Source organism: Pelophylax lessonae, assembly GCF_965119305.1.
Source record: "Pelophylax lessonae genome assembly, contig: HAP1_SCAFFOLD_1450, whole genome shotgun sequence".
Taxonomy (NCBI): domain Eukaryota; kingdom Metazoa; phylum Chordata; class Amphibia; order Anura; family Ranidae; genus Pelophylax; species Pelophylax lessonae.
Window position 1 is genome coordinate 1 of NW_028118950.1, and position 11,847 is coordinate 11,847.

General features: G+C 47.5%; 1 protein-coding gene across 1 annotated transcript; it reads right to left on the reverse strand.

The window, feature by feature from the left end:
* Positions 1-2,499: 2,499 nt before the first annotated feature.
* On the reverse strand, positions 2,500-11,400 carry LOC309544172 (polymeric immunoglobulin receptor-like; the record flags this gene model as incomplete). The annotated part of the gene is made up of 5 exons (XM_082276538.1): positions 2,500-2,522; positions 2,642-2,770; positions 6,599-6,714; positions 9,397-9,484; positions 11,092-11,400. Coding segments are annotated over 5 exons (665 nt in total), but the record flags the coding sequence as incomplete, so codon positions are not given.
* Positions 11,401-11,847: the final 447 nt, after the last annotated feature.

Genomic DNA, 11,847 nt, shown 5'->3' on the forward strand with positions numbered 1-11,847 from the left:
TTTGAGCTGGCAACATTTTGCAAAAACCTCCAGATTTTTGCAGACATTTTGTGAAATGAAAACTTTTTTAACTGAAATATGTACTGCATGTCCTTAATTTTCACTGCTCCCAGCCTGGAACCTTCCCAAAGGTAAACCACGACTACGCCAATAGATACCAGCACTTAATCCTGGCACCATAATTTACTGCTTTACTTATAGACCTCAGAATTGTAAATTATTCTGTATATTGCAGCTCATGTAGTGACCCTGTCTAATGACATCAGCATGCATCTTTGGATCTTTCTTTTTTTTTTAATTGTTTGGGGGAGTTACCATTTCTCGACAACTTAAAATCCATTATTTCTGTAACAATGTAACTATTGTGAACATAAGAACACAGGAGTATTTTTAAGTTCTGACATCAGCAGGTTTGCAACTTCCTCCTGTTACTACTCTGAGTGTCTAGACAGGATGTGAGTTGCTCATATGCAGCCACGCGGCAGATCACGACCCCGGCTATGGTGTCCTGCAAAATGCACATGGCCTGAGACAAGAATGGCTTGCAGTGGGGATAAATATGTATTTCCTGCTAGAAGTAATGGGATGAGACATGTGAATACTTTCTGTTTTAAGAAGGCTTTGCTGTGCTACACACTGGCTGGAGGGCTTTTTCTTTCCTTTAGCCCGGTTTCACAATAACCTGTATGGTTATACTGTCTCATTGGGTCTTGAACCCTACTCCATAGTTTCCATGCCCTGCACTGATGATGGTGCCTAAACTCTATAAAGGGAAAGGCAGCCCCTTTGCTTGTGCAGCCCATAGGTCAGTGGTGTATTTTGGTTTTGTGCCCCCCTCCCCCCCCCCCCACCATCTAAATTTGTCCCACCTCAGCCGCTTTAAAATTGTGCAAGCCCATGCAGAACCTAAATTTTAGGCAACGCTTTAAAAGCCTTTACAGGTTACCACTTTAGATTTACAGAGGCTGTTTGGTGCTAGAATTACTGGCCATGATCTGACCTTCGTGGACGTGGTGATACCTCACATGTTTGGGACAATCGCTGTTTGGGTTAATGTAGGACCGACCTGTGCGTTCGCCTTTGCGTGCGAGCATGGAAGGACGGGGGGGGGGGGTGTTGGACGGGGGGGGGGGGCTTACATTTTTTTTTCATTATTATTATTTTTTATTTTTGCACTGTTGCTTTTATTTATTTTTTTATATCACTTTTATTGCTGTAACAAGGAATGTAAACATCCCCTGTAACAGCAATAGGCAGTGACAGGTCCTCTTTATGGAGAGATCTGGGGTCTATAAGACTCCAAATCCCTCCTCTGCACTTCAAAGTATCAAAACGCCAATGCTTTTGAGTTTTGATGCTTTTGATTTTTAAAAACTGGCGCCGATAGTTCCTGAGTAAACTGGAAGTGATGTGATGTTATCCCTTTCGCTTTATGGTTCAGAGGAGCCGATCAAAGCTGATCCTGGCTTTGCTTGGCTGTCCGACCAGCCGGCAGACGCACCGGCTGGTCACTCGGTCTCCCAGTGGGACGGGAGAGCCCTGGAAAGTGGGGAGGGGGGGGGGGCTTCCCTACCGCTGCTTGTAATAGCAATTGAGCAGCTAGTTAGCCACTCCAAATGCTATTACAAGAGAGCTGACCGTCGGCTCTAAAAAACGATATCGGGGTGATGACGGCAGCTGCAGTCATCATCCCGCTACAGGCGCAGCCCCCCTGAAAAATGCTGCCCCAGGCAAACGCATTGTTTTCCTTGCGGTAGATACACCTGTGCCATAAGGGCTGCTGTTACAAATCACGGGGCCCCATACAGCTTACCTGGTGCTGAAAGTGACTAAGGAACCCCCCAGCCAAAGGTGACTGAGGACATAGATTTATCATTCCCCTTCTTTACAGGCTCAGCTGCACAGATGAATGAATAGGAAGCACTCTCAGACTTCCTCCTCATTCACAAACTGAAGCATAGTAAACACAGTTTACTGTGAATGGACACAGGAGTGATTGGTACCGATTGCTCACTGTGTTCATTCAGGAAAAGAAGGAGCCAGTAAATGACATATTTACCGGCCCTTTCCCCTACTCTCCATCCTAAAACTTCCCCATGTGTGCCCATAGCAGCTGCCAGCGGGAGAGAAAGGAGAGGAGAGAAGCCGGAAGCTATGTGGGGAAAAGGGGCACACGGGGGCCCAGACAACAGATGGAAGGGGCACATGTGCTAGGACTAATCCCCCTGCAGTGCAACTGGAGAGAGAAAGAGGAGGAGAAGCTGGAAGTGCTGCAGGGGGGAGGCAAAAGAGGATTGGTGTCTGCAATAAGAGTACTTCCTGCTTAGTAGGTGCCTGGGCCCCCCTTTTGAATTTATGGGGCCCGGACCCAGTACAGTAGGGCTGGCTGTACTGCCTTATCAGTAGCCCTGTCTGCCATAGGTACAGGTCTACCTAATCCAGCTGTGATTCCCCTCATCATGTCTTGATTTCTGTAAGCTATCTAGATGGGTGACTTACCTTTTTCTTTGTCTTCGGTGAATCTTAAAGTAGAAATAACGCCAATGAGAAAAGAAAAACAAGAAAAAAGGAGAAAGCAAAGATTAGTTAGTTCTGTATAAGTAGATCAGCTTTGAAGGCCACTAAGTAACGAAATTCATACCTTCGAAACGGCTGATATCAGTCTCCTCAGCCTCCTGCAGGTCGGTCACTGCCGGGTTCTCCTTGCCGTTGTTGTGGTCCAGGTCAGACATACTTATATTGGTCCGGTAACTTCCAACGGAGACCAAATCTGCGAAAGGACAAGAGAAGACATAACAATGGAAATACGAAGGATACCCTTGCTGGGAATGTCAGTTTCCTGGCTGTCATCATGGTGATCCACTGGCTTTGATACTTTCTGATTCTTTGTCCTGGGAACAGCTTAGGAATTTCAGGGGGAACTCTGGGAGCACTGAGGGGTACAGAGCAGCATGGACTCCAGAAAATATTTTAAAGGTTACTTACCATTATTTTAGGCTTGTGAACCAGTAGGGACATTGCTTCCACCCCCTGCAACATCACCTTATCCCATTGTACATGGGATTGACAGCTCTGCTCTGAATTCAGCAGCAGTACAGAATGGCTGACACCCTATCACAGGAAAATGCATTAGGTGGTGCAGCACCCCTCTGATACCCCAAAGGCAGATTAGCACCTCCAGACAGGGGAGGACTGGGCCAGGGGGCAGGGGGGCAATTGCCCCCTGGGCCACTCTGAAGTCCTGTAAAAAGGCTGCACTGCTTCTGCCACAGACATCCCTAAAGGATTCCTGGTAAAGAGAAGTAAAAAGTCCCCGCCACTAACCTACTGAGTGCGTGTTAGATTGTGCAAACTGTGTCTAAACAGAGGCCGGTTCCATGCCCCACTGGAGACTCTCCTCCCCTGGCCAGCCCCAACCGAGCTGTCCCAGCTCCCACCAACCGCCCCCTGCTGGCCAGGTTGGGAACCTGGATTCAGCCTGTGAGTAGAGAGTACCTGGAACAGGGCTTCAGCCTGGAATGGGGGTCGGGAGGAGGATGGGAAGAGGGAGAGTGGGAAGGGGGTTGAGTCACTGCACAATGGGCCTCTGGTTTGTACTTGCCCCCTGGGCCAAAAGTTGCCAGTCTGCCCCTGCCTCCAGAGATAGGCTAGTATTTCACCCCTAGGCTGAGTCCATGGCTAAAATGGGGGGACCGAGAAAGGGTATTGGGCTCCAGTCTCGTTTTATTGTAGAACAGTTAAGGAGGTGAGAGTTAGGGGTCCCAGATACTGTAGCAGATCACTTACAGACTCTCCAGATCAATGCCCAGCTTCACAGTGTCAGAATCTTTAAGCCCACCCAGCAACACTATAAATATGTTCCCAGGTTTCAGTGTATCCTGAGAGACCAGCTTTCTTCCTGGCTCTTTGCAGCAAGGGGCCTCCCCTCGGTCTCCTCCTTGGCACACCTTCATCCAGGCCAGGCAGGACAGCTTCAGGACCACTTCAGCACATATTAGGCCCCAAAACAGGTTATTAGGCCCAAAAGCAGAACTCCATCCAGCAGCACCTCCCCAGGCCTCAGCCCAGGGGAAGAGAGTGAGCACATGGCCTGTCTTAAATATTTATATCCTCCCCAGCATGCACCAGTGATATAAACCTCCTACTGGATTGGCTGAAGGAAATATAAATATTCATAACTAAGTTTTGTTTGTGAAATCTCATACTATGACTAGTGATACCAGTGACATCTACTGGCACCTGTGATACATCATAAGCTTAGGGAAAGAAAAACCAGGTAAAAAACTATTCAATCAGTCTGAGCCAACTACAGCCCAGCCAAAAACTACATTGCTTGTTTTTGATGTTTTATTAGGGGTTGATAACTTGGATGGGGTAGGTAATTATGGGATGCCCAGCTTGAAAACGTCCAGAACTATGAACAAAGGGACACTTCCTCCCTATTTAGAAAAGTCCACTTTTCCTTCTTACTGCACAGACTTGGTTTCTCACAGTACAGCACCTATTGTTCACTCTTGGGGGAACTAACAGTTTTATTGTTAGTCCAGCAAAGACCCATTACAGGCAGGAACTCTCAGTCCCTTGATAAAGTAGTACAGTGAGCAAACAGCAGGACATTCCTCCCTCCCTCCCTCCTGACTTCCTGCCCCAATCCTGCCCGACTGGAACACTTCCATAGAGATTCCCCAGGACAAGGATGAAGACAAAGCCCACTGCTGTCTTCAGAGAGCACAGTTACAGCTGACGTTCTCTCCCCTTGTGTTGTCCCTGCTCAATGCTGATCTCTACTCACTGTCTGTCCTTGCTCTGTTCCGCTGCCTCTCCTGAAGGTTCTCCTCCAACTGCCTCCTGTGGTGGGATCCTTCTTAGGCCAGCCATACTGAGCCTCCAGCCTGAGGTACCATCCCTCCCCAGCAGGGGTATCCTCAAGGGCCACCAACAGCCTCCCCTCAGCAACATACCGAGCCTCCAGCCTGAGGTACCATCCCTCCCCGGCAGGGGTATCCTCAAGGGCCACCAACAGCCTCCCCTCAGCAATCCATCTTCCACCCGCCTCCCTTGCTGAAATGGCCCATGTCTATTTATGGGGTTGTCTCAGTCCCCTGACAGCCCACTTCTGGATTGGCTGATGCCCTATAAATAGTCATGGCAGCTCCTCCTAATCCCTGCCCTCTAGTTCTAGAAGATTCTCCATCCTTCCAGACACCAGGGTGAGGCACCAGAAAGCTGCCAGGTTGATTCATTCAGCCCTGGGCTCTAGTAACCCTGACCCAATTCAGTGACTCAGGTTATTCCTGACCAGAATACGCTTTTTCATACTCTCTCACTAGTAGCACACACTACGGTGCTACAGTGGTTTTAGGGAAGGCTAGAGCCCCCATAAGATACCCTTTAACCGCTTGCCGACCGCCGCAAGTACATATACTGCGGCGGTCAGCCCCTTGCAGGCAAAGTGACGTATGGGTACGTCACTCGCCTGCGAGCCAATGAGGGGTGAGCGCGCGCCGCCGGAGGCTCGCTCCGGCCCCTGCTCGCTCACTGTGATCCCAGCGCGTGTGACCGGCGGACCCGATGTCCGCCGGTCACTCGCGATCGTCGGTTACAGAGGGAGAAAGGCAGGCGGCTAATGTAAACAAAGCCGCCTGTCATTCTCCCCTGTGTAACAGCAGAGATCATACGATCCTGCTATGCAGGATCGTATATCTCTGTAGTTACACAAACAGCCATATCCCTTCACAGTTAGAAGCACGCCCCTAGGGACACACTTAACCCCTCCTTCTCCAATAAAGTTAACCCCTTCCCTGCCAGTGTCATTTTTACAGTAACAGTGCATATGTATAGCACTGATTACTGTAGTAATGTCCCTGGTACCCCCAAAAGTGTCAAAAATGTCAGTCAAGGGTCTAATCTGTCCGCCGCAATGTCGCAGTCCCGCAAAAAAAAACGCAGATCGCTGCCATTACTCATTAAAAAAAAAAAAAAACAATAAAAATGACAAAAATCTTTCCGTTAGTTAGTAAACGCAATAACTTTTGCGCAAACCAATCAAAATACGCTTATTGCGATTTTTTTTTTACCAAACATATGTAGCAGAAAACAAATTGGCCTAAAATGTTAAAATAATTTTGATTTTTACATTTTTTTTGGGGGGGGGGGGATTTCATGTAAAAAAATGTGAAAAATATTGTTATTTTTGCAAAATTAACGCTCTTTTTTTGTTTATAGCGCATGATCAAAAAATCGCACAGGTGATCAAATACCACCAAAAGAAAGCTCTGTTTGTGGGAAAAAAAGGACGTCAAATTCGTTTGGGTACAGCGTCGCATGACCGCGCAATTGTCAGTTAAAGTCACGCAGCGGCGAATCGCAAAATACCCCCTGGTCAGGAAGTGGGTAAAATCTTCCGTTTAAGTGGTTAAATACAATGTTTTGTAATTCTCTGACACTTAGCTGCCATTTAATAACTAGGAATATGGACATTAAAATCACATTTGTGCTGCATCATTTATTAAGTTTTGCACGATTTAATTTGCCCCCCTCCAATAAATAATTTTTTATAGTGTCATCACTGATTATGTGTACAAATGGTCATACTTACCAGAATTCTTCCTCTGTTTCAGTTTGAGGAATAAGAACACAGCACAGACCACCAATACAGCGGCACACACAGAGACCACGATGGCGGTGACGGTGCCGCTCTTGTTGTTGCCAGCGCTAGAAATGGGCAAAGAAAAGATGTATTCAATAAAAAAGTCACAAAATATTAAAGTGAACCTTTCTGTGAACAACAAACTTTGAAAATGAGCGAAAGGTTAGCATATAAGCACCTAAAGAACTTTAGAGGGGGGCTTGGATTCTGGTCTTCAAGCTTTGACTTGTAGTGTTGAAGGCCAACCCTTGCTCCTGCGCCTTTCTATTGGCCCGGCCATCATGATGATGGGTGGCCTTACAGGCCAACACTGAAATTAGAGGTTGTAGAGTGCCGAGAATTGGGAATAAAAAGACTCCTTCACCTTTTAAGTGTATGTATTGTAAATGTATGCAAAGTTTTTGTTTTTTTCTTTTTGGATAAAGTAAGGAATGGATAAGATCTTTGTATGTGTCGGGATTTGAACCCGTGTCCTGCCACATCCCAGGTGGTAGCCCTGCTTACTAGGCTACCGACCTTGAAGCCTATTATTCAACCTTAGTCTTGCCATGCCTTGCTCATCACCCTTGATTCCCCACACCTGGTACTTCCCTATATAAGTCCAGCCCCTTGCACTCCAGCTTGCTGATTATTGAGCTCCTGAGCCTTGATCAAGTGTCTCCTCACCTGCTGCTCTTGCCTACTACCACAAATCCACTGCTGACCAGGAATTGACTACCGACTACTCTTCTGCTTTGTCCCTACCTACTGAACTGCTACCTCCGTTGCCGATCCGGACTGTCTGACCACGCTTACTGCTGCCCGCCCCGACCTTTGGCTCGTCTGACTTCTCTCTGGTTATCCCTTGTCTGCTCCTCCGATTCCGGACCGAACCTGCACTCTGCCTGGCTGGGTAATCCTGGGGACCGCGACCCGGTGTTAGCTTGCAGCGCAGTCTATCCCCACCATCAGGGGCTCTAGTGAAAACCAGCTAGCACTTAGTTTTCGCACCTCAGGTGAACCCGTGTCCTCATCAGAGTAATACCTGGTGTCCATCCGGTATCCAGCACTGCTACCACCGTAGCCAACCCGGATGGTCTGACCACGCCTCTGCCAGACTTCCTGCACCTACTACCTGCCTGCGGTCCTTGCCACTGGGCTCCACTCCTACCTCCGGGCAGCAGTCCTCTGACTCAGGTGAGCCTGTAGGATTGTTACAGTAGGATTTTTTGTTTTTTTTTTGCTGCCTGCGTCCTGTCAAGGAGATTTTCCTTTATTTCATATCGTAGAGTCACAGCGGGAAGAAAGAGGCTATCTCTATAAAATCCAGGGGACATCTCCTTTTAGACAGTTGTCACCAAACCGGTTTATCCATTGGAGGAATTCCCCTCTCCTCCTTTTTCCAATGGCAACTCAAACATTTGGAATTTCCCATCAATTTCGTTCTGAAAAATAGTAAGGGTGTGTAAGAAGAGGTTTTCTGTTCAGAGTTGTGTTTCTGTTCAATCCCGCAGGGACTTGGCGAATGCGCATGCGCGAACGCGCGCACGCAAGCACGAGAACACGCAACGTGACAGATGCTGGTGCCAAATGGACTATTTAAACTCAGCCCTTGCTCAGCTCCAGTGCTGCTTTGTCTTCAGCCTTGTTGACCTGAACCTGCTACCTGTATCCTGTTTACCAGTACCAGACCCGGCTTGTCCTGACTATCCTCTGCTCTCCGCCTGCACCTACCTCGGCTTGTCCCTTGACCTCCGCTCCAGTCTGCTCCTTCTGGCTCCTGTATGACCATTTGGCTTCTGACCCAGCTTGTCTCACTACGCTCCTGCCACCAGCACCTGTTGCCTGCATACCTGCTCTGGACCTACCCGGCTATCCCTGTCTGTGGACTTCAGCCTGCTTCCAGCTACATCAGGCACTCGTGCTATTCTATACTCGGCACCTCCTGTCTGCACTATCAGGGGTCCTGAGTTAGAGGCGTAAGAGAGGCCTTCCTCACCGTTCAGGCTCACCTCCAGGTACGTGATAGGGTGAATCTTTCCAATGGGGACAGCAACAAAAACCCAAAGGAGAAAAAGATGGCGACACATTCAACGTAGGTGTAACTTTATTGGTCACTGTGGCTGAGTCCAGCTTTTAGGTGAAAATCGTCCCAGGGGAGGATTTGGTGCTTGCTGGTCTGGAACAAAAAAGTTACACCTACATTGTATTTTAATGGAGTACCGCAGTCTTCTTCTCCTGGTTGAGGCATTTCAATGAGCCCTGCTTGGCTTCTGGCACCCAGTCAGCCAACAGAGTGACTCCGTGTAATGGGCTTGTGAGTGGTGAACATATTTGTTCAGCAGTAGAAACCCCACAGGGTAACCCTTTCACATTCTATTTAAAAGAAAACAAGTTTTGGCTTTATATACACTTTAATGTTTACCATTGGGTATATTCTGGCCTATGGATGGCCAATGGTGGCCATCAGTTTTCTGTCAGTTGCTTTAACTTGTGATTGAAGCATAACCCCCAGAGGATGGGCTGCATTGCACCATAGAAAAAACATGTGATGGTGGCTTCTGAAGGTTTCGCCCCAAACAGTTGATCAGTGGACATGAAATCATATCTGTGGTCTCATTGAATTGGGCTCCCAGCACACCAACTGACACAAATACTCTGACTCTATACTCAAAATTTAGGCTTTCACCAGGCCACATCCATATTACTAATAAAATGCAATTTTCTGAATCATAACAGATGTCTCTGTAGATGCATTCAGGACTAACCTGGAAGGGGTGACAAGCGCTTGCGCGTTTCTTGGTTCTCCAGCAAAGTTTGCCCGTCCATCAATATTTCGTACATCGCTTCTGGGTTCTGGGGTAAGAAAAGACAGGCATTCAGTCAACTACCAAAGTGATCTCGAAAACTGTGGCCCAGGGGCCTGATGTGGCCCTTTGCTTGCTTTAATCTGGCAATTGAGGTATTATTCCCCCCACCTTTAGCAACAGTGGGGCATTGTTTCTGTCAAAGACACCGACAATGGGGCACTATTTTTTCCACTGACACCAATGATGAGGCACTATTCTTCCCACTGACACCAATGGTGGGGCACAATTCCTCCCACTAACACCAGTAATGAGGCACTATTCCTCCTACTGACACCAACGATGGGGTACTATTCTTCCCATTGTTACCAAAGATGAGGCACTATTCCCCCCACTGACACCAATGATGGGGCACTATTCCTCCCACTGACACCAATGATGAGGCACTATTCCCCCCACTGATACCAATGATGAGGCACTATTCCCCCCACTGACACCAATGATGGGGCACTATTCCTCTCACTGACACCAATGATGGGGCATTTTCCTCCTGCTGTTACCAATGATAGGACACTATTCCACCCACTTATACCAATAATGGATCACTATTCTCCCACTGACACCAATGATGGGGCACTATTCCTCCCACTGACGCCAACAATGGGACACTATTCTTTACACTGACACTAATGATGGGGCACTATTCCTCCCATTGATACGAATGATGGAGGCACTATTCCTCCAACTGACACTAATGGTGGGGCACTATTCCAAAATGATGGGGCACTATTCCTCCTACTGGCACCAATGATGGGGCACTATTTCTCCCACTGACACCAATGATGGGGCACTATTCCTCCCACTGACACCAATGATGGGGCACTATTCCTCCCACTGACACCAATGATGGGGCACTATTCCTCCCACTGACACCAATGGTGGAGCACTATTCCTCCCACTGACACCAATGATGGGGCACTATTCCTCCCACTTACACCAATGATGGGGCACTATTCCTTCCACTGACACTAATGATGGGGCACTATTCCTCGCATTGATACAAATGATGGAGGCACTATTCCTCCAACTGACACTAATGGTGGGGCACTATTCCACAATGATGGTTCACTATTCCTCCTACTGGTACCAATGATGGGGCACTATTCCTCCCACTGACACCAATGATGGGGCACTATTCCTCCCACTGACACCAATAATTGTTCACTATTCCTCCTACTGGCACCAATGATGGGGCACTATTCCTCCCACTAATACCAATGACGAGGCCCGATTTTTCCCAATTATACCAATGATGGTTCATTGTTGAATTCCACTGACACCAGGACATTTTCTTCTCCACTGGCCACAGTCCGGCCCCGCTAAACTTTGAAGAATAGTCAACTGGCCCTTTGTTTAAAAAGTTTGGAGACCCTGAACTACAACATAGCAATCCATGGCTCTTTCCAATGCTTTACAATAAAAATGGCTGTAGCTATAAAAAGACAGTTGGACATATGGTAGAGGCATCTCTTAATCTGGCTATGTGCATAGATATGAACATGCTTGCCACCCCATTAATGACACCCTTTTGTGTTAATGAGACTTTAATGTATTTTGAGAGTTCGTAATGAATCCTCTCGTTGGGCCAGAACTCACCAACAACAATTAGGTGAGAGGAGATGCTCTCGCCGTATCGGCTGCCCTCTTTGACACCACACCAGTAGAATCCGCTGTCCTTCGGGGATACGGACCTGATGGTGAGCACCAGGTCCTCTGTCTGGCAGTTGACCAGCTGACTATCTTGAGTATCTTCCACGTCACTCATGGGTTCACACTTGTTGTTACTCCATCGGCACCAATACTTTTCGGCAGTTCTGAACCTACAGGGATAGGAGCAGGTGATTTTGGCCGGATCACCGGCCGGCACTTGAACAAATTTGTTTCCAGACAGTCCTGGGAGGTTTTCTGCAGAAAAATTCAGATCATATTATGCACACACACTTTTTTCAGTGTAACAATATCATACAGCGTAGAATTCCAAACAAAAGTTTTTTTAAATTTGTTCAGGAAAAAGCAATTATTTATTTATTTTTTATTTTTTTTGCTGTGTCCTAGATGGAGCATTTCCCTTCAGTCTCATGCAGTGGCGTAGCATCGGTTGTCAGCACCCGGGGCAAGGCAAGTAATTTGCGCCCCCTAACCCGCGGGATTTTAGCCCTCGAGTCTCTTCCACTAGATTAGTTAAAGAAACCCTTACCCCCTAAGCACATGTATTGTTTGTTATGAAAATACTGATGTAATTAAAGTAAAATGCATCTAAATACAAGTTTGAATGACCAGCGTGCCCCCTTTCAATGCAGAGTGACCAGCGTGCCCCCTTTCAATGCAGAGTGACCAGCGTGCCCCCTTTCA